Here is a 23,959-nt window from a genome sequence, read left to right on the forward strand (position 1 = left end):
TACAAAAAATAAAGATCTGTGATGGACACCCTGACTATTTACTAATGTCTATCGCTACTCAAATTACCAAGCACATTCCTTCTAGTTATGCCAACTCCCTGCCACTAACAAGATATTTGAAAAGAAGTTGCATTCTCAAGCATATTTTGTAATTTCTAGTTGAAACAATAGTATATAAGGGGAAATTTATTATGGAGTACTTGTTTTTTCCAGGGAATCCAATCATAACTGTGTAATAGAAATCAATATTATTTTAACAAGCTTTGAATGTGAATTTAAGGTATTTAGTGTCTAAATACATGCAAATATACCTTCTGAATAGCTAGTTAGTGTTTGTCTTTTTTGTTTGTTTTGTTTTTTAGGAATGGTACCTAGTTAAAGAAAAACTTCTAGAAATATTTCTGGAATGACATGTATTTGAGACAAATAAGTTCTGTAGATTGAAGAGGGCCAATTTTTATCTTTTAGCTATATGAATTCAGCACATAAATCTTGCACAACTTTGTGCAGAACTAGTAACAAGGATCTCATTCTTACCACTGCAAAGAAATTTTTTATACATGGACTGTATTTATACAAACTTACACTGGACAATTTCTTACATTACAAATTTACAATCAATACAGACAGAAACGTAAAGTCAACCACTTAGTTGCTGGCTATTTTACCCTTATAGCTTTCACAGTCTAAGCTCTCTCCTCTTATGCTACATCTAAATATTGTTTAGGTCAGAAATATGACTATGGACTTAAGGAATCGGAATGAATTTATAAGGAAGATAACATGAGGATGGCAGTGTGCAATCTGAAAAGGTTTATGAGAAGTTTTCAAAATGACTGTTTTTATAATGTACCATAATAAAGATTTAGATACACACATGGGAGGGGAATTTTAGAATTTATGGAATTAGAGTACATTCCCTCAACCCTATCTGCAGTGTAAAGCTAATTATAAATCTATGGTTCAGTCTTGCTATAACTGAAATCAACGGCATACCCCCTTTTAATAAGAGCTTAATTAGCGCCACAGTACCTCCAAACAAATCACTCCTTTGGGTATATTCTTAGGTGGATCCCTAAGCAGCTTCCTTTGTCACTATCCCTTAGAAAGTTATATAATCTCGATAGGCAACATTTGTCAGCTGCGTGCTTCATAAGGAATAGAAAGATGGGATGGCAAACGGGCAGATAGATGGGAAAGAGACAGGAAAAAAGTGGGAGATCTGTGACAGTTATGGGGAAAAGTGACACTTGTCAGGGGAAAGGGATAGCTGTGGGACAGTTCCACAGCTAAAAGCAAAGCTGGGACCAAACAGTTGACTGGGAAAGGACAGCACAGCATGAATGTGGGGCTAGGGCAAAAACATTGGCCAAGAGAGGACAAATTTAGGAATTTGTCATGGTGGAGGAAGAGGGAGGGCTTGTCAGTGTAGCAGGAGGAATATAGAGTTGGAGGCTTGTGAAGGGAAGTGCTAGATGGGTGCCTCCAGAGAGGCCACTTTTTAGAGAATACATGTCTTCAGTAGCCCAGTGAACTTTACTGAGGATGAGTATACTCACTTAGCTGCTGAGGAGGTTAATGTGAGTTGGGGAATCCAGTTGAGAACAAACAGCCCTATTTGCTAAGGTATAACAGTAAATTAAGTAGATTTAAAAGAGTGAAAATGGAAGAGACAACAAATTTCTATTTTTCTTATCCAGAAAGAGCTGCCTTCCTGTTCTTCATGTCAAACACACATATCACTACATGTTAGCAGATGGAATGACCTTTAAAATGGCTACTATAACATGCAACTCTCGCCACGTGACTGAACAATCATCTTTTAAATATAGTTGTTCCCTGTCCACCCAAGCTCAAACGCCAGGAAATTCCCAAAAACAAACATACCAGTCATTAAATGTGTTTTGTTGATAAAAAAAAAAAATCAGTCAACTGGCATTACAATTATCCACTGTAGAATCTCTATTACAACTGTATTTAATATTACCATATGACACATTGGAAAATACATTTTAATTCTAATAAATTGACTACAGAAGAAAAAACATCAAGCTGTCTCATGTATCTGAAGGTGACTTATAAGATCTTTTTCATTTCCAAACCTCATTAAGCAATTGGTACACTTATGAGGCAAGTCTGCTGAATGCCTGAAGTCCAAATGAGTTTTAAGGTCTTCAATCTGTCCTGTTGAATATTCACAATATTGACACAAATAAATCCCTTCAGATAAATGAGAATTTAAATGCTTGCAATATTCCAACATACCTGAAAAGCCTTTCCCACAGTCATCACAAACATGGGGGAATATTTTGGTGTGTTCAATAGCTACATGTCTGTTGACATTCGTATGCAGCCTACTCCTAAAGCCACACACTTGACATACAAAGAAGTTTTTGCATTTGTCAAAGCTAATTTTGTTTATGAGGCTGTACTGTCCACGCTCCTTGTTGCTATAGCTATCACTTAACTCTATTAATCTACATGCATGCTCATTCACCACATGGCTATGCAAGTCTTCTGGATCATTGGTTTCATGCTCACAAAACTGACACAGATACTGTTCATCACAGCTGTGTTCCTGGAAGTGTAGGTACAGCTCACTGCTCGAGGAGAACTGTACGTCACACTGCTCACACCAATAAAGATGGTCATTGAAATGAGTATCTGCTATGTGCTGACTGAGGTTCTCAAATATCACTGTTTTGTAGTCACAGTATTTACAGATGTAGGGATCTTCCTCATGTATTTTTACATGTTCAATCAGCAGAACTTTGCTGGAGAAACTCTCTTTACATACTCTGCAGACATTGGTATCTGTACATGTCTTATGCTTCAGGATCATATGCTGCTTTAAATCAGAGAAGTACTTGCTATTAAACTCGCACAGCTCACACTTGTATAGGCCACTACTGTTGGCTCTCAGCAAAGGCCACTTCTGCTGAGCAGTGATATTCAAAGCCTGGTTCTTCTCAAAAAGTTTACAGCTTTCAACAGGCATTTCTTCAATGTCTTCGACTTCTAGCTTTTCAGGTGAAACAGTTTGCGTCTCTATATCATGAACTTCTACAGCATTAACTTCTGTAGTCGAAATTTCTATGGTTTGAATATCTATGGGTTTCTCCTCTTCAGCTGGACTGTCTCCGAATATAGGAGACTCGCACATGTCTTTATAAATTCCATTATTAGCACTTTTCTCTACAAGAGAAAATAGAAGATACGAGCAACAGTTTAAAAAAAAAACCCAAAACTAAAAGTTGCAGATGGGTCGATATATTGCTTTTCATCACCTGTAGCAGTTCACAAAAGTAAAATGCTAATATTTTCCTCAAACCACCTAAATCAAATTTCTTTTCAATAAGGAGACCAGCTAAATGAAACACCCTTAAACGTTTATATCAATCTATAATTCTTCATGATCAACATTATCTATCATAGTTACATTAAAAGACAACACACACTTCCCCACCTTCAAAGAAAGTTTTTCAATACCCAAGCATGCATGATTTCTGCAAATATACCTTTACAATTACCTTTCTTTTTTGGGTCTGTAAAGTGCAACCCCATGACATTCGACTGTGCCCCACTCCAATGAGATGTCCCGGCATGCACTGGGCTGCCATCATCATCAGTATCTAGGGTCTGTGCAGGAGCATGGAATCTACCTATGAGGATAAGGGAAGTCTTGTTTTCTTCTCAATATCCCAATGTTCTCTAAAAATTTCTTTGTAATAACCTCAGATATGATGGCATTGCGGTCACAATGTAACCCACCAAATTCTACAATCAAAATACCCACCACTACAACATTATGGCCTTCATCTTCTATGCGCACAGGTAGCCAGACCTGCAATGCTTTATCCTGATTCTGATGTAAGGCTGCTGAAATCAAAATAAAGCATATTGTACTGGGACCTGGTAATCTCTGTAGGCTGCTTCCTCACATTCAGGAGAAGGACAGCTACAATCAACTCTATGTCAATCCTGATCAAACTATATTCACATTATTTTTGTTTTTTGTCATGCGGATCAGTCCTTAGTGTCCAAAAATACTACAAGTGCACCCAGGGTTAATATTATCCAATAATGAAAATAGCATAGAGTCCTCTAGGTTTGAAAATTGAATCTTGATTTGCCAGCACAATTCAAAAAAGAAAACCAGGGACATTTAAACATTTTTAAAAATTCCTGATGTTTAACCTGTGTTTACATTTCATGTTTGTTAATCTTAATAGAGTGGATGCTCACTCTTCTCCTCAGTAGGTAAAAACAGCACACCTGACTTCCAATAAAAGTGCCAAATTAATTGTCCTCCTCTAATAGGGTAACTTTTGTCAGCTGGTAAAAACATTCTACAACAGCTGGGTACCAAGGAAGTTGAACTTGTTATACATTAAAAAGTGAGTCTAACTTCACATTAAAAATAGTCATCTCAACATTCGAGACTGTGCCATATACTGTAGTCTGTATAATCTGGATGGAGTTAAATAACATTAATACATAATTTTACTGAGGTTTTGCTGTATTGAGGTATAAACTGAATTGTTTGCTCTACACTACACAGCTGTCCACTAAATGTCTGATAATGGAGTTTCTAATTATTTATTCCAGAGATCCACTGTTTTCTCTTTATATATAAAATATGTACAAAGACCAATGCTAGAGCTCTAGAAATTATTTATGCCCAGATTAAAGTTGACCAAGAGATTCAAAAGCTGGTAAGTTTCTCTCTCTGTAAACAAGTTTTAGCAGTAAATAGCGATAGCTGATTATGCTGAAAAATCTTTTACAATCCTTAGAGGAAATTTTAAATTTCTAAAGAGGCAGAACAAAAGTTATTCCATAAACGCTTCCAACTGCACAGTCCTTCCTATTCCAATACTTTAATTATAATGCTGGAGATTCATTGTTAATTTTATTGGAGAGAGAAAGGAAGTGTATCCTTACATTCACTCCATCCCACACTTCAAGGGTAATACTAAGCACTGGGTCTTTAGAAGCCCAAATCAAATAAGTAAAAGGAAATTTCTAATAAAATACCCTGTTCCATCTGACACCAATCTTTGTTTACATTATTTTGACACCATTCAACAAATGTTTTAGATTGTGAAGTTGTCATAAATACCAGGAACTGCTGGGCCTCCAATATTTCTATATTTTTATTAAAATGTTATACCTTATTGAGAAATAGAATTTCAAATAAAATTATTTAATAGCATTCTGCCAGTCTTGGAGAGTGGAAAATTAAATGTACTTACACAGTAAAGTTGTTGTATTTTTTTGCATTATGTTGCTACTTTTCTGGACAGAACTTTGATACACCTAGATAAATGTTTATCAGAGAGGAGATTAATAATATAATAGGAAGGTAATCTTACCTCTGTTTTCAGAAATTTTTATGTCTGGCTGTTTCATAGAACAGACACTATAGCAGTGGTCAGAAAATATTCCATTGTTGTCTATATATTTGCTGACACCTGAAGAATCTAGACAGAAAGAAAAAAGTGTTTAAACCACAAGTTGATATAGCAACACATACCTTTAAAATACATGCACGTTTACCTCAGTGGTAACATCTTTGTTTTTTAGACAGCATCCAAATTTAAAAGACAATGGATGGCCTGATTCTAAAAATATTTAGCATTTATGTAATGATTTACATCTTCAATGCACTGTACAGACATTAATGGTTTTCAAAAGCACTCAACATTAGTCTAACTCTGCTCCCACTGAAATCAACAGTAAAACTCCCTCTGACTTCAATGGGAACAGAGATAGACCAACACTTCTGATAATCTCCCCTAAACCTCAAAACACCTGTGTATGTTAGTAGTTTTGCCCCGATTTTACACATGGGGAATCAGAAGTTAAGTAGGAAAGCCATGGAGGAAAGGGGGAACAGCAAATGATTCGAGAAACATTAACAATGGCTGGCTTAAATGGAACAGTTTTAAAATTGTTTAACAGTGGAGCACTCAAAGGGGACAGCGTACGTTTACATGAATGTGTTTGAATTTGCTTCTTGGTTTATGAGTCCTTCATAAATTCTTGCATTTTAGTTTTCCAGGAAACAAGAGAGGTTTATTTCCAGGAAAGTTACAGTAACTTACACACTGAAGTGTCAACAGTCGAAGCTCTAGACTCACCTGAGTAACGTGAAGGATGTAAAGTCTTCCTTTTCCTCTTTTTAGGATGTTCATTCATTTTGCTTCAGCCTAAATCAATTAAAAATGACAACATCCAAGAATTGGTTACACCTATTTTCTGCTGGTTTGCAATCATGGATCAGCACTTAAAGATTAATTATGAATCTCAGTACACCAGCAAAGCACAGAAATAGATTCCCCTAAAAAATAAATTCCTCACCACAAAAATGAAACTAACGTCCAATTCTGTGATACTAATCTGCAGGATAAAACCTCATGTTCTGTCCCAATTTTTTTTTTTTTTTTTGGTTTAAGTTGAATGAGCATGGAGACTGAACTACCCTCTCATTTGTAGAGGTGGATGCATCCAATCAAGGCACAGACACATCAGTACGGCAGAGTGAAGAAGCCTGTACTGCAGATTCCCAAGCTATACCTGAGATCAGAGCAGAGTTTACCATTTTGTGGGTTCAGACACCTAGGTATGACCAGAGGGCTTGGCTTCAGTGAGGCTCCATATGGGTACTGACATCTGCCCATATGGAGCTACCAAAAGGGTCAGGGCCATAGTTTTCTTTTTAGATATATTCACTGGTACTCTTACATGGTGTTGCCTTCTGTAAGTGGCAGTCATCTATATCAACCAAGGGTGACTACATTATACTTAATGGGTTTCAAAAGTGCCTAAGTGACTTAGGCCACATCTACACTAGTGAGCTTACAGTGGCACAGCTGTACCGATACCGCTGTGCCATTCCGAGATCGCTCATGTAGCCGCTCTATGCCAATGGGAGAGAGTTCTCTGGTCAACATAATAAAACCACCTCCACAAGCAGCAGTAGCGATGTTGGTGGGAGCAGCTCTCCTGCTGACATAGCGCTGTCCACACTGGCGCTTCTGTTGGTGTAATTTATGTCACTCAGAAGTGTGTTTTTTCACACATCCCTGAGCAGCATAAGTTATACCGACAAGAGTAGTAGTGTAGACAAGCCCGAAGCACTAGTCCCATTGACTTGTGCTTCTTAACGACACAGGCATTTTTGAAAACCCCCATGTCTCTTAAGTTACCATTTTCTGCCTCCCGCCATCCCGAATAGTTTTCTAATATTGTGATGGAAACAACTGCTAAGCACACACAAACACTACACTCTGGTTTCATACCTCATTCCTTGGGATAGAAGAGTAATGGAGTTCACCCCATAAGGAGGGACGATCAGCACTTTGAGTCACTGTCAAGTGGTCGACATGACACAGGAAGTGGCATTTCTAGAGCCAAATCCTGCCATCTTTTGTTGGAGATTACCCCTGAAGTGGGCTTTTTGGGGGAGACTCTGGAGGACTTCTCCCCAAAATGCATAAAATGTTTACATGTTGAAAAATACTAGAAAGAGCCCTGGCCCACCCAACTTACTAGAGGTAATCTTCAATATCAGCAAGAGGACTAATAGCTAAGAAATTGATTGCTATACAACATCCAAATGTGGAGAAAGTATCTGCAAGAGAAAAACGTAAGTTATGCAGCTGTAACATTTTAAAATCCTGGAAGCACCGAGTGCAAAATATCAGCGTAAGAAGTATCACAAATACCGACAAAGGCTTCTCGGGAAATCAGAGATCAATTAGAAAACAATATAAAAAGTTGGGAGTCATACAAGATATGTTTATCAAAGGAACTTATTTCAACTTCTGCAGAAACTTGTTGCCTTTTGTTGCCCCTTATTAGCCTACAACAGACAGGTGGAGATGATTCTAGAAATAGCTAAGATATATTGGCCATCCTTTGAGGTGAAATCTCAGAATACATCATATTCTGGTTCTTCCTCAGCCTCAACATACATATACAGGGCCTGACTCAAAATACAATTTTTCCCTTTCTAAGCAGTGACACTAATTGTGGCCTCACTAGTCAGGAGGAAGAGGAGAGCCACAGAAGTGGATTCTGAGAACAGATAAAGGGGGAAAGAAACAAACAGCTCCTCATATTCTGCCTCAAAAAGTTGGGATCACTAGAGCTAACAGCTCCAGATGTAAATAGGAGGGATCAGGTAGGGTATTTTTAATGAAAACCCACTTCGCGTCCAACTCCATTCTGCTGGCCTGACACAGCCAGCGTTTGTGGGCCTCCCAGGGCCTATTTCCGCAGGTTTTTGGGAAAGGTGGCTGGAGAGGGGAGGTCAAGGCTTTTTTGGGGGTGTTGGGAGTCTAAGCCTTAACTGGCATTGTGAATCATAGAATATCAGGGTTGGAAGGGACCTCAAGAGATCATCTAGTCCAACCCCCTGCTCAAAGCAGGACCAATTCCCAAATCATCCCAGCCAGGGCTTTGTCAAGCCGGGCCTTACAAACCTCCCAGGAAGGAGACTCCACCACCTCCCTAGGTAACGCATTCCAGTGCTTCACCACCCTCCTAGTGAAATAGTGTTTCCTAATATCCAACCTGGACCTCCCCCACTGCAACTTGAGACCATTGCTCCTTGTTCTGTCAAGTTACCACCTAACGAGAGGTTTTCTTTGACATGATTGTACCGACTCGCAGAGAACTTTGCTAGGAGCCTTTCCCCAGAGCTAACCCAGGAGCTGCCCGCCACCCTGGGAACACGCACCAGGCACAGCCCCCCAGCGAGTGGGGATTTTTTTGGGGGGGCGTGGGGGAAGCTTGCCAAGGGGCTGCCACACGGCAAACCCCGGCCAACCCCCCGAGGCCGGGAGGCGGTGAACGTCACCGAAGCCGGAGGCTCCCGCTTTCCCAAGTCTCCCTCCAGGGAAGCCATGGCCCCAGCCTGGGCCGCCGGGGATGGCCGGCGCGCGGCCCTGTGCGGCTCAGCGGGACTTTTAGCGCAAACGCGGCCTGGGGGGCCGGGAACGGGGGCCCAGGGGGAGAGCGATGGGGCCAGAAGCTGAGAAGAGGGGCTGGAAGGGGGGAGTCCGCGGTTACTCCAGGCGAGCCGGGCCAGGCCGGCAGCCCGCACCCCCCGTGCTCACCTTCCGCTCCGCGCCCCGCTGCAGGCCCCAGCCGCCGCCGGAACCGACTGTGGCCGCGGGGGAAGGGGCGGGCCTAGGCGCAGCCACCCTGTAGGCGAGCCCCCTGCGCCCCCTGCCGGCAGCGCCGCCTTATCGCACCCGGCGGGAGGAAAGCGGCGCGGGCTGCTGTGGAGCGGACCCCCCCCTCCCAGGTAACCGCCAGCCCCAGCGCCATCCGTGTCGGGGCCACAGCCCCATAGCTATACCCGCCCTGGGGCACAGCCGTATAGCCATACCCCCCCCAGCCACTCCCCTCCCCCGCGGCCCTAACCCCATTGCCATATGCCCCCCGGGGGCCCAGCCCTAGTGCCATGCTGCCCCATAGCCGTACATCCAGGGCTCTAGCCCCGTAGCCATGTTGTCCCATACCTATCCCTCTCTGGGGACCCGGCCCCATAGCATACCCTCACTGGGGACCAAGTGCAGTCACATAGCCATACCACCCCCCAGGAAAACCACCCTTATAACTATTCACCCCCCACCCCCCGAGAGGATCCTCCCCTCAGGAGAACCACCCCCACAGCCATGCCACTAACCCCAGGTAACTACTGCCCCCCCCGTCCCGAGAACCACCTTCTCCAGGTAAACTTAAGGAACCCATGCCCATAGCCATACCATCATCCCCACAGGGGAACAAAGGAACCCAACCCCATATCTCCTTGGGGGGGAACAACCCAAGAAGGAAATTAAGGGCACCCTTTCCCCATAGCACTCTTACATATGGACTCCTCAGGAGAACTAAGGGATCCCACCCTCATCTGGACACCACCCAAGGGAGCTGTTCGCCCACATAGCCCTTAGAGATGGACCCAGTGGTTGAGGAACCCAACCAAACTCCCATCCCCAGCCTGGTAGCCCCTGGGTTTACTTTTCCTCTGAGGCTGCATTTTATTTTCTCTTCTTTTTAAATTCTCATCCTATTAATTTTTGATCTTAAAAAAAAAATCTTTCCCCGAACTGATTGCTGCTTAAAGGTGCTGTTACAGGTGGTGGTGGTGAGTCACATAGTTGGTGCTACTCTTCCATCTGGGTCAATGCTGAGCTCAGGCCTCAGTTCACCATTGGGGGGCACTACACTGCTAGAAGTGCCTCCTTTCACTTCACAGAATAGTATATTTATGTGTGTTCATTTGTATGGATGTGTCTTATATTTTTATGTGCCAGGGTTAGGGAAAGGATTGTTACTTTAAGCAGCAGTCCCCACTGGAATGTTACTAGCACTAGAATGTTGCTATGGGAGCTCACCTAGAACCAAACCAAGGTTTGCTGGGGTGGGATTCCATGGTGGCAAGTCTTGTGCAGTCTGAGGGATACCTTGAAAACAATGGCTATGTAATAATGATGTTGAGAGAGTCACTGTCAAGAAGCCAACATATAGATATTAAAGATGTTAACAGTGCTATATGAGAATATTTATGTCTTGTCCTAATTCTCATTTTGCATTGATTTTACACCTGTGTCATGTCTTCTCTTTCCTTCTGTAAATCTGCAAGTGTTGTCTATTCTTTAGGCCTATTCCTGTGTCAAGTGCAGTCAGTGTCAAAAATCTCATTTACTTCAATAGTGCAAGTAAAGCGTGTATGTTGTGTGTGTTTGCAGTTTGCTTTTAAGTACTAATTTAAGTGTATACTACAATGTTCATTCAGAGATCTGGTTGGGATTCTCACATTCAGGTTGGATGAATAAACCAGAATGTGTGTTTATACATTCATAATCTAATCAATCTATTTTGGATATTTCTGATGCTCCTTTCTTCATAGTATCAATGTCGGCTACTGACTGTAGAGAAAATCTGTCATTCAAGAGCACATGAAATGAGAGCAGGAGATGGAGAAACAAACAGTTGAGACTAGCCAAGAAATATTTCTCAGTGGCAGAAAATTGAGGAGAAAACATTTGTCCCAGTCAAACCATTGGATTAGCTGAGGGCTTGTTCCGGGACAATCTGTTTGACATTCACATTGTGTTATTCCTACATTCTCTCCTGGTGATGAGACATCGGTTCCTGCTTACACACCCATTCCCAGCATATCCCCTTTGAACACAGACAGCAGCTGCCTATTATGAAATGCTAATCAACATCAATTACATTGTTTGTATGTGATGGTATAAAAGTGTAGCCAAAATTAATCAAGATGGATTTTAGACTACACGTGCCCATTTTTTAATGCTATCCATTTCTGATTTGGTAGCAAGATGGAGGCCAGATATTGTGAGGCTGTACTAGAGTCGCTTTCCTTTCTCCAAAAGTATTTTCCTTGTTTAATTTTTCCTGTTCTCTCAGATATCACATTGGCAGGACTGTGTGTCAAGGTGGATCCTTCAGTTCCTTTTTGTAGAGTGGGCCTATTTCTTGTTTTTAATCCAAAGGATGTAACTGATTTTTTTGGTCAGGAAAAGGTTTTACATTATCTACCTTTGCCTATTTATTGATCTGAAAAAGGCTTTTGGGAACAAGCCAGTGTAAGCCTATGAAGGAGAATGAGGATGTGTAACTTCAGCCTCACCAGAGGAGTGAGTCAGGTGGCTGTGTATTGTGACACAAAAGGGTCCACATGGCTAGCAACAAGTAATCAAGAGTCAGAGGTGGGAGGACATGGAGAAATGGAGAGAGGAGAAAGGGACCAGAAAAAAGCAGAACAGGAGGGAAGAGTCCGAGTGGCCATTATGGAGATGAATGGAGGAACTCAGGAGAGGTGTATGGAGCAAGAAGTGGGAGCTTGGGAGGAGGTCATGCAGCAGGCTGGGGGAACCCGAGGGCAGATCATGGAGCTGGATGGAAGACTCCAGGAGGAAATCACAGAGCAGGCTATGGGAGCTCAAGGGAAGATCATGGAGCTGGATGGAAGAGCCTGGGTGGAAGTCACAGAACAGGCTGGGGGAACCCGAAGGAAGATCATGGAGTTGGGTGGAAGAGCCCAGGCAGAGGTCATGGAGCAGGCTGGGGGAACCCGAGGGAAGATCATGGAGTTGGGTGGAAGAGCCCAGGAAGTGGTCACAGAGCAGACTGTGGGGGCCCAAGGGAAGATCATGGAGTTGGATGAAAGAGCCTGGGTGGAGGTCATGAAGCAGGCTAGAGGAGACAAAGGGAAGATGATGGAGCTGGATGGAGGAGCCCAGGTGGAAGTCACAGAGCTGGATGGAGGAGCCCAGGCAGAGGTCACGGAGCAGGCTCGGGAAGGCCAGGAAGTGGGCATGAAGCTGGTGAAGGACCTTTTGGCAGTGGTTGCCACTTCTGCTCTTCCCCAAGATGAGAAGACAGAATTGGAGTTTGTGACCCTGCAGTTTATGATGGGGGGTAATGTACACCTGGTCGGGGAATTGCAGAGCCAACACACAGTGGAAGAGTTCCAACAGGAAGTGTTTGCTAGGTTCCCCATACCAGCATTCCGTGTGACTAGCACAGTGGCCTGTAATCAAGCGACCAGCCGCAGGGCTGAGAGAGGCCTCTCACTCCATGAACTTGGCTGCTCCGGGCAACAGGACAGAATCTACTCACAGCTTATCTTTTTCCTGTGCAGTGCCTCCTCCTTGACACACTGGGTGGGGCTAGACCGATTGCTGGAGATGCTACAACAGCTGAAGCGCTGTATCGACTATATTCCAGTGGCCCTGGTTGGAGTGATTGTGCAAGCAGACCCAGAGCTGGATCTGGAGCAGGAGGTGAAGGCACTGCGGTGGCTGAAGTGCCTGCTGGATGGAGTCTTCTGTTGTGATTTGTTGCCAGGCCATGAGGGGACAGAACAAGAGGTGCAGGTTCAGGTGGCTGTCTACCAGTCAGGCTGGCCTCAGCGGGCTCTAGAGGTTAAGAGAGCAGCCTGCCAGGCAATACGAGCGGCCCTGAAGTTCTGAACGGGCAACATGTGAGGTGCATCAGGATTACAATGGGTAAGTCTAAGCATGGAGCACATAAGTGGCATGGAGCACAAGAGCTACATATGGGAGTTGGCTGAAGAGGAGAAGAGTTGGGTGAAGGCGGCATGGGAACAGAACAGAGATGGAAGAATAGAAATATGGCATTCTGGGTCTGGGGAAGTGGCACATAGTTACAATACACAGGAGTTGGAATTGGGGAAAAAGCCATGGGAGCAGAGTATAGGCAGGTGGGGAAGAGTACATGGGAACAGTGTTGCTGTACGTGGATAAGGCAGGCTCTGCAGGAGATGGAGCATGAATGCTTGTGACATCCTCACTCCATGCTCCTTTCATCCAAGAGCTGGGTAGGGGGAATGGGAAACACTCATTGCACTTGGAATTGGGCCCAAAATGTAATGGAAGCCAGGCAAGGGTTGTTTTGAATATTTTGAGGGGAAACTTAAAATTAATGCTTTAATGTTAATGGAGCTCCCCACCTCAGTGTACCCCCTCCCCCCAATAAACTGTCTTGCCAATTTGATCACAAAGTATGCAATGGCTTCACTGCATTATTTTTTCATATTTTAGTCTACTGAGAGGATAAATGTATGTTATTATTTATAACTAGAGTACTTCAGGATGGTTTCCATATCTAACGTCATGTCTTTTGTGGGTAAAATGTAACTGCCTGAAGTCTGCCATTAACTCCTTTGGTTAGTTGCAAAGCACAATTTATCAGCTGAACATTTCACTTTACCATCTTCTGTAGCTTGAGTCATATATTTTCACACCTTTCAGAAAAAGCATAGAAAAGACCCAGCAAATTCAGACAGTTCATCCTGTTTTTTACAGCTTTGAGGCTTATGACCCAATTGTGGTTTGCCTGTGTCAGGAGCTTATCTCTATTCTAAATAGGCTCCTGTTTAGCTCTTTTAAAACAGTGAAAACTTTATATATAATCAATAGGTGTGTGTGTAGTGTGAAATTCAATTTCATGGCAATGCATTGACTAGTACAATGTTTGCTTAACTAACAGAAAGGACATGCTATTTGGATGGGTGTAATTTGTAAAGTCATGTGTGACTGACTGCTGCAAGAAAATATTAAACAGAGAAGGAATACAAATCCAAAACATGCACATTGCAGTTTGACAATGTATGCTCATATAACAACTTTGGCTTATACCACCTAACTCAAACAGACCCATCTCCTTCCCATTGGTAAAATTACTTAGGATGTTTATCCATGTTTTCATACAATTTTGAACCACACATTTTATGACTATTGAAAGCATGTAGTTGTTTTCATTGTGTGTCAGACAAATGGTTGCTAACTTGAGTGCTATATTTATTTGAATATGAAACTTATTACCAAGGTATGTTTCACCAATCTTGGTATACTGCTTTACCAATACCATACTCGTTGCTGAAGTATGTGTTCACTATAGTCTGGCTTTGGACTTTTAAACTCGCTTTATTCATCTGTGAATGTGAGGGAGATAATTTCAGGCTGAAAAGTCAACCTTTAATACACATATCTCCTTAGTTGCTCAGAGGGAGATTCCAGTTACCCTAATCTCATCCCTAACAGAGGAAATGGAAGGCAGTTCCCCATGTACTGTCTCAACCTAGCAGCAACACTTCTCTGTCTCCTGCTCCCCTGAGCTTTCTAGGTCTGGGACCAGCCACACCATTTCCCTGACTCCTCCTTCCCACTGCTCTGGGACTCTTTCTCTGCACCAGGGACATCTGTGAAGTCAGCCCACAGGCTCTCACGCATAGCTTCCTCATGTGCACAGCCCTGAAAATCACAAGACTGGAGGAAAAAGAATGAGTAGAGACTTAGAGACTAACAAATTTATTTGGGCATAAGCTTACGTGGGCTAAAACCCACTTCATCGGGTGGAGGAGTTGTTCTTATCATGACAGATTCTCCTGAATGTGCCAAAATCCTGCAGGAGGACTTGCAATCAATTCATGAGAGTTTAGCAGGGGCCCTGCCCCATCCATTACCCCCACCTCATCCACACACCCCTGTCCCCTGACTGCCCCCGGACACCCGCTGCCCCATCCAACCCCTCTCATTCCTGATGCCCCCCCGGGCCTCCTGCCCCATCCAACCACCCCTTCTCCCAGTCCCCTGACTGCCCCCCGAACCCTGCCCGTCCCCCACCACCCCCATCCAACCCCCCTCCTTCCTGACTGCCCTCCCAGGATCCCTGCCCTTATTCAACCCCTTGTTCTCCCCCCCGACTGCCCTGACCACCACCCCAAACTCCCTGCCTTCTATCAACCCCCTCCCTCCACTCCCTGCCCCCTTACCGCGCTGCCTGGACCACTTGTTGCTGGCGGCGCTACAGCTGCACCACCCTGCTGGAGCCAGACCATGCCGCCACCACGCAGCACAGTGACCAGGTCAGGCCAGGCTCTGCAACTGCGCTGCCCCAGGAGCTCTCAGCCCTGCCGCCCATGTGCCGGCTGCAGAGCTGAGGCTGCGGGGGAGGGTGGACAGCAGGAGCTCGGGGTCCAGGCAGGACGGTCCCGTGGGTCAGATGTGGCCCGTGGGCCGTAGTTTGGCCACCTCTGATCTAGGCGCTTTTATCTGCTATTTACCAGGGTATAATTTAGAACCCAATTATTTCAGGTGCTCTGCACCCTCTGGGAGTTGCTAAGTGCCATTGCCTCCCATTAGGTCAATAATGGAAATTCAAGGTGCTCAACACATCTCAGGATTAGCCCTCCAAAATGGGCCTGAATCAGCCCCACCTAAGGTGAAACCCTAGCCCTATTTAAGTAAGGGGAGTTTTGCTATTGATTTCATTTTTAACTTGAGAATTTTGGAGCAAATTGTGTAGTTCTTTCTGGATTAAGTCTGATTCATTACAGTTTTGTTCTAAACTTGTTAATATCTCCCTTAAGATGCTGTCTCTTTTCTTTACAGCTCCTGTATTACAACTGAAGATCTCAATTATCAATGGAAAATCAATTCCGATTTTGTCCCAGTTATCGGTGTGCTTCTTTTAATTTTGAAAATAGTTATTGCTTAATATTTGTTGCAAAACAAAACCACTTTAGATATCTGCATTGTGACATCACAAATATCTAAGAGCCACAGTGTGCTATAGCAATATACGGAGAGCTGGATGGCTCAATGTACGGATAATGGCTATAGAATGTTATGTTTTGAATTATAGCTACTAAGCCGTGACATTCGGAAGATTTCCAAGTACCATAGCTTTCTCCTGGCCTGTAAATTGTGGAATGAGCCCAGTTTGCACTATTTATGTCTTAGATGAGTTTTTTTTCCACCACAGCACTATCCCTATATTTGTTGGACTTGCCTTTGCAACTGAAATGGATTGTAGGCTCGTATGATCATTTTCACTGCTTTAGGATACAGTCCCCATGTTTCAAGAAAGCTTTATTCCATTCTTGTCTGCTTAATTTTTATACACAGAAATTTCCTGAGATGATGAAAATACCAAGAGCATAAATGAATGGAATATTTTCTTTTTTGGTTCAATTTTTATTGGGAATCCTCTATTAAGAGCAGCCATACTGGTCAGACCAATGGTCCATCTAGCCTAGTATCCTGTCTTTCAACAAGCTGCTTCATAGGGAATTAAAAGAGGAGGGCAATTATCGAGTAATCCATCCCATCATTCACTCCCAGCTTCAGGCAGTTAGAGGCTAGGGCTGCCCACAGCATAGGGTTGCATCCCTGTCCATCTTGGCTAATAGCCATTGATGGACCTCTCTATCCATCCTCTGTATTACACTGGGACTTACTGTTATAGGTCTCTATTGAGGGTTAGAGAACATATTAGATGGTACTGTTTAACTACTCCACAGAGTTTACAGGTTCTTGACTAAATTATGAGTGCCTGAGTAATCATTTAATTTATGCACCCCTGATTTGGGCTGGATTCAGCTGCCATTGAAATCAATGGAAAGACTCCATAGGGACTGGAGCAGACACTTAGCAAGAATGTGAGTTATGGCAGAGATTATAAAACTGGGGAAACCTATATAGAGAAATCTTTAAAAAAAGGTAATCAGCTTTTTCTCAGAATATTAATATTCTTCTTGTCTGCACAGGGTAGTTACCAGACCCAACCGGAGTGTCTTTGACCCTTTAAATTGCTGGTGGGGAAAGCAAAACCAGATGCCACTAATTTATATGCATCAATGATGAAGCAGCTAAAGCTTCCTTTACTCTTTGGTATAAAACCAAATCACGGACAATTTTAGCCTATTTAGCCCAGGTCAAAAACCACATTTATAAATTATTCACAAAAACCTTCGTCTTAGGTGGGTGGAAGAGAGACTAGTAGGTAATTTACAAGGAGACAAAAATTCCAGCTACCCAGTGGTAGTAATAACCTGATCATCTGAGGGTGCAAAAAAGATGAGGATCATGCATCTATCCACTCAATCTGAAAGAAAGGGTCTTCCTTTGTTTGTACCCTTGCGTGAACTACATTGCCCCGGCAAACTTTGCTTAACTTGTGTGCACAACAGAAATTACCAGAAAATTAATATAAAGTGTGATCAAATAATAAATGTTTCATTTCTAAATGTTTTATAAAGGGTAATAAATGGTTAATAGATGCTATAGACATGTATGTGTACATCTGTGGAAAGTGTTATAGATGCTTATAAAATAACCTGTGACAGATACTGCAACTGCATACAATATTTTTGGGGACTATATTGTATTAAGTTTATGTATCATTGTGGGCCTAGGATGGTATGCAACTTAGGGGAGGGGGAGTGGGAGGAGGTAGGGGGAGGGGAATCATAGCTCCTTCAGGTGCTAAGAACAGTGGGGGCTGTTAGACTAATAATGATTAACCCTTTACTAAAATATTAATCATTTACTAACAATTTATAAATGGAACCTTACTATGAAGTATGACCACTATTTGTATTCCAATAGTCCCTAGAGGTGCTAACCAATATGGGCAGCATTGTGAGGTTAAAGTATTTTATGGATTTCTGTTTTAAAGCTTTAGTTTGTTTCTCATGAGCAGAAGCTACAGCTGATGAAGGACAACCTCTCTCTTATAGAAGATGTTAGTCTACTGGGTGGTCACTGAATATCCAATGGCACTTTTATTCTGATAAGTGCATTTAACTATCTACATTCCAGCAACTGAATAGGATATTCTGCACCTCTTCTCAAATATCATGCATAGTCACGCTAGGGTGAGAAATAGCTGCCTAGTTTCAACCCACAGGTGGCTGTAGAGGTGTTTAAGTGTTCCATATTTTAGCCACATGATAGGATAAGTAATTTATGTATTTTAAAAGTTACATAATTTATGCATTTGGCTGAGCTCTTCAAATACACCCAAGGGATTTGGACACACTAGTCCTATTAATTTTAATAGGAATTGAGTAGCCAAATCCCTTATGCATCTTTGAAAAAATCTCATTAACTCAAGGCAGCTTTCTCCCACTGCAAGGCCACACAAGGGTCCTGGCCAATGGAACTGTTTTCCACTCAGGGCCGGCACCAAGCACCAGTGAAGGAAGCAGGTTCCTGGGGCAGCCAATAGAAAGGTGTGGCACTCCATATGTTACTGGGACGGCACATCCCGGTCTGCGGCGGCAAGTCCTTCAGGTCCCTCTCTTCGGCGGCAACTCAATCACTCCACTTGTAGTCCTCGGTGGCGCTTTGGCGGCAGGTCAAGTGGCTTTTTTTTTCCCTTTTCTTTTTTCTTCCCCCCCCCCTCCACTTGGGGCGGTACAAAAGCTGGAGCTGGCCCTGTTTCCACTGGGCATGGCAAGAGCTATAAATGGAGGGGGACACTCATTTTCTATAGACCTCAGTTCTACCTGAGCTCTGAGCAACAAGACAAAGTTGAAGCTAGGCTGAGAGCATCATGTGATAAAGAAAACAGTAATACTGCTAAAGCTATTCTGGAACTTCTCCAGCCCTCCCTTCATGTCTAGCTTCCTGCTGTAGGTTAAAGAAAAATAATACATAATCTCACATCTTTTCCCTCTTATTTTTCTTTACAAGAGGTTTTAAACAAATTAAACAGCAAATTATATATCCAGATGGGTCAGTGGGTTCACTACTTGTTAGAGTCTGGTCATCATGTGAGCTGGAGTAGGGTCTTGTCCAGTTGTTTCACTTAGATTATCAAATTCCTCAAGGTCTAGATTACCGTTTAATAGGTGTAATATCTTAACAGGAATATCTCCCTTCACAAAGGCCATGATGTAAGCACTTTGTTACTAGGGTCATGCAGCAACTAAAACAAGCATGGAGATAGAAAACAAGTAGCATTGTCAGCTTTGTACAGAACCCCTTGATGAGCCTGAACCTTGTTATAGGTTAGGCTGTGATCTCCCCTCAGTCTTCTTACTCCCTCCCCCTTTTTAAAAATCCTTTTAATAGACCTCCCTTTGAAATATAAAGCAGCTGCTATCACCGCAAAGGCTTACTTTTAAAAAAATGAAACCCTACCATTACAAGAGTTATCAGTAGGACTGGAGCCGAAGGAGCCTTTCTGATGTTCTTACTTCTCAAATTTGCTTTTCCTGTTCTCCCACTTAGTCTTGCAGACATCACCGAGACCTTTCAAATAAACCTCACTTGATGTTGCTAGGACATGCCTTTTTTTGCGGTAGTTGTAGCAAAGCATTAGGAGAATTTTCAGTACATAATCAACGCCTAAACATCTAAAGCCCTCTGAGAAACAGTTTGGTTGAAACGCCTCAAATTTGGACAAACATCTGTCCTGTTGTTACAGACAACACATACATTTGAAGTACAAGTGACCTATTTTGAGGATAAAAATCAGACATAAATGGGAATCAAGTCTCAACTTTAACTATGGAGCGGCTATTGTGCTTGTAATTCTTATTTCTAAAAAAAAATTATTATTTTTTTGGATGAACAGGTGTACACATTTTCTCTGTAGCTCCTTTCTTCTTACTGTTTGGAATGCGTCCGAGATGAAACACAAAAAGTGCTCTAAATGAGCAGAAGTTCTTTCAGTTCTACAGCAGTAACTCCTCCATGAATATGCATGTTTCAGAATACAAAACTGTACCAACCATATTATTTTAAATTTACTTTTTAGTATATACATTAACACTCAAAAATGTGATGAAAAACAAATACACATCATGATGAGATACAGACTGCAAAGTTAAATAAAAAGTGGACTTTTTACAGTTTCAGATGAACATAAACTACAATAAGTGCATAGGCCAAACATTTCTTGCTATTTGAGTAGCACAGCAAAAAGGAAAAAAAAATGAACATTTTAAAATGATACTGCAAGACTATATTCTCAATACAACAACACGTGCATCTTGCTGTGTCTTAAATACTCTTTTGGCCCAATACTAAAATCCCCTCCCACTCCCCCCCCCCATGTTGAACAATGTATTATACCACAGAACCTTTATCCATAGAATGACAAACTAATTACAGGGCCATATTTTTTCTCTAGCTAATAGTTACTTTAAAGGCTAGGAATTGTCTCCATTTTAAGAGATTTCAAGTAAATACTTTGGGAGTATTTCTATGTTCTCCTCTTGATGCAGGCACGTAATTTCCATTAGTTTTAAGGGAATAACATGTGGGCAACAAGAGCAGAATACACCCTCTTGGGCTCTATTCATCCAAAAGTATTGCAGCTGTGAGTACCAGTTATGAGGAGAACATGAAATCGACTTTCAAAATTCCAAGCACAAGAGCATTGGAAGTCAGTTTGTTCCATTCTTTACCAAAGATGGAGGCATAGAATTCTTCCCCCTGTTGATGGGCACACAGGAAATATCCATCTCTTAAGTCAGTGGACTTTGACAGTCATGCTCTGGATATTGAGTTATCACTAGTAGAAAGGGAAAGGGGAAACTTTACAAGAAATTAAAGCAGTTTTGAGACCATGGTGGCCTTAAGGCAGAAAAAGAGGATTAGACCTTTTACACTAAAAATACAACATTAAGACAATTTTGGCCAGTTGATAATCTCAAGGGATCCAAGAAAATTAAAATCAAGCCTAGAGATGGATTAAATGTATTTGCTGCTATGAAGAATCAGGTTTGGGCCCTCATGAACTAGGAGAACAGGATAGGATTAGAAAGATGATTAAAGATCAAGTCTTGCCCACCTTGTCTCTCCACGCCTGAGCTATTCAATAAAACAGGGCTGCTGTGTATGACCACGGATTAGATAATTTCAGATAGTGGGCCAGATTCTCAGATACTGTAAATCAGCATAGCTCCACTGAAATAAATGGTGCTACCATAATTTACCTCAGCTGGAGATCTGGGCCAGATTATTTAATAGGATCCATTTGGCATGTGAATTATTATTATTTTAAACTTATTACCTCTAATGAACAACACACCACACAGTGAAAATAAGGACACTTAAAATGTAAGGTGTATGTGTTTTGAAGCGTGTTTGAGCATCAAGTTTTGTGAGCATTGGCACAAGTGGTTGTGTTATAAAAGCAAAATGAACTATCTCAAGTAATGTTCCCATGGTGGTACCTCTCCTATCAACATTTTGCCTAATTCCTGAACAAATGGTTTAAATTTGTAAACTATGGTATTTTTAAAAAAATTCTTTGTTTTGTATATGCTCTTATTTTTGGCCACAAGGGCTAAATGACTAACACATGCCTTTAGAATTCTGTAACCCAGATACTCAGAAGTCAGATGAATGTTCTACTCCCAATGCCATGTGAAGAGCACAGCCATCTTTTCTGAGATCAGATTTCATAAAGCACCCAACTGTCATCATGAAGTAGGGAGAGAAACTCTTTTTAAGAGGACAGCTTTCTTTAAACTAGTGAGCTGCAGAGATCCTTGAAGCCTTAAAAACAGAAGCAAAAAAAAAAAAGCAAGGCCATAGCACTCCTGAAATTGAGAACTGAATGAAGCTGGTTAATAGAAAACAAGTACACCTCTACCCCGATATAACGCGACCCGATATAACACGAATTCGGATAGAACGTGGTAAAGCAGTGCTCTCTGGGGGGGAGGGGCTGCGCACTCCGGCGGATCAAAGCGAGTCCGATATAACGCGGTTTCACATATAACGCGGTAATATTTTTTGGCTCCCAAGGACAGCGTTATATCGGGGTAGAGGTGTATTTAGAATTATGTGTTTTACCAGCCAGTCAGTGTCACCAGCTTGCAATCAGGAACGTTCACAGGGCTTGTCTACGCTTGGAATGCTATAGAGGCACAGTTGCGCCACTGTAGAGCTTCAGTGTAGACATTACCTATGCTGACAGGAGGGATTCTCCTGTCAGTGTAGGTACTCCATCTCCCTGAGAGGCGGTGCCTAAGTCAACAAAATAATTCTTCCATCCACCAAGTGCTGTCTATGCTGGGGTTAGGTTGACTTAACTATGCTGCTCAGGGTGTGGATTTTTCACATCCCTGAATGATATAGTTAAGATGACTCAATTTTCTAGCGTAGACCAGGCCTCAGCAAGATAATAAATTAATTTTCATGTGTCACATGGACAGGCAAACAAAGACGGAAGAATCTTTTTCAGATGAAGGGCTTAATTCTGATAGCTCATATGCTGCTGTGAATTAAGAGTAACTCCATTGAAATCAGAGTTATACCAGTGTAAAGGGACATCAGAATTACTGGAAGCCCAAAGTCTCTGCTAGGTCTGGCTCTTGCACACAAACAAAATGTTTCTACACGTAGGCTCAATTTCTGATTAGTTCGTCTGATCAGTGGAGACCTAAAAACAGGACATCTGCAGCATGGAAGAGTGCAAAACATTTTGGACAGATAGAGCCTTATATAAACTGAGACAACTTTGACCAAAGAAAAAATAAATACAAATTCACTATTGGTATGAAATATATTGCAACATTAATTGGGCTTCAATCATCTGCCACAGTGTCCACAGCTGTATAGTATTTGTATAAAAAAAATGTGGTTCTTCATTCAAGTAAAACCTTTAAAAAATGAAATATGGAAGTTGTATTTTTAAACAAAAAACCTTAGAAGCAGTATATCACAATCCTCTCCAATACCACACAGTTTTCTTTAAATTGAAGCATTTTAAAGATGTCTGACCTCACAATACATCATAATTTCAAGTGGCTTTTTTGTTTTTAAACTGGTCCAGCCTAGGTCTGTAACCTGTACAGACATGAAAAACAGGAGGAAATCACAATTATTGTTCAGCACAAATATTGAGCATGTCAGTTATAAAATGACAAAGCAAATAAAATGTCCCCAAAATTAACAAACATGGGCTACTGACCAGTATGGGGCTTAGATGACTTTACAAGAGAAAAAATAACCACAGAGGTCATCAAATACAAAGTTCTTTACATGCTGCATAATTCTGACAGTGCCCTTAATATCTAGGCGTTTTATATTTTTTCCACAAGATGCCAAACCACTTACAATTTTGGTTTTGTTTAAATGCTTTTTATAAAATTAAATTATACTGTTAGACGGTATTTTACCCATGAAGAAACTACTGATGCACTCCTTAAGAACAGAAAAGTATGCATATGTAAGTCAGTACAGGAGTTTCTTCTGCAACTTTTTGGAAAACAAATATATTTCAACGGAAAAAATAAAATCAGCAGCAGCCTGTTTTGTCATTGAAACAAATGTGTAGTTTCACAGTTGGGAAAAAAAAATAGTTACATTGTTTTACAATTCAATACATATTCTTTAAGTCACTTTTTTCTAATGGCTTTGTAATAAAATGTAAGGACAAATCCTGGGCTCCTGACTCTGATCAGACTCCTACTACAATAGGCTTCTATGGGAGTTTTGCTGGAGCAAGATGCTTAGATTCAGTCCAAGCACAAAATCAACTATTTTAGTGTTTGCACAGCTATTCAGAACAAAGGGAAGATTTTCAAACCTCTATTCAGGTTAAATGTCAACTGTAAAAAAAAAAAACTATTTAAAAAAAAAATCAA

General features: G+C 41.9%; 1 protein-coding gene and 1 long non-coding RNA gene across 6 annotated transcripts; one reads left to right on the plus strand and one right to left on the minus strand.

Moving 5' to 3' along the window:
* Positions 1-533: 533 nt before the first annotated feature.
* Positions 534-9,265, minus strand: ZNF639 (zinc finger protein 639). Of its 5 annotated transcripts, none has more exons than XM_065556859.1 (6): positions 9,126-9,265; positions 7,555-7,636; positions 6,144-6,212; positions 5,376-5,483; positions 3,531-3,662; positions 534-3,195 (listed from the first exon to the last, which is right to left on the minus strand). In XM_065556859.1, the coding sequence occupies exons 3-6, from the start codon at positions 6,199-6,201 to the stop codon at positions 2,048-2,050; spliced, it is 1,446 nt and encodes a 481-aa protein (XP_065412931.1). In that variant the 5' UTR covers positions 6,202-6,212; positions 7,555-7,636; positions 9,126-9,265; the 3' UTR covers positions 534-2,047. The 5 variants fall into 5 exon arrangements, with proteins under 5 accessions (XP_065412931.1, XP_065412930.1, XP_065412933.1 ...); XM_065556858.1 differs by having other exon boundaries at positions 7,305-7,636; XM_065556861.1 differs by lacking the exon at positions 3,531-3,662.
* Positions 9,240-17,696, plus strand: LOC122174024 (uncharacterized). The gene is made up of 3 exons (XR_010590337.1): positions 9,240-9,316; positions 12,686-13,052; positions 15,960-17,696. It is a non-coding gene; the product is annotated as an uncharacterized LOC122174024 (long non-coding RNA).
* Positions 17,697-23,959: the final 6,263 nt, after the last annotated feature.

This window comes from Chrysemys picta, chromosome 9, assembly GCF_011386835.1.
Source record: "Chrysemys picta bellii isolate R12L10 chromosome 9, ASM1138683v2, whole genome shotgun sequence".
In the NCBI taxonomy this organism is placed as follows: Eukaryota; Metazoa; Chordata; order Testudines; family Emydidae; genus Chrysemys; species Chrysemys picta.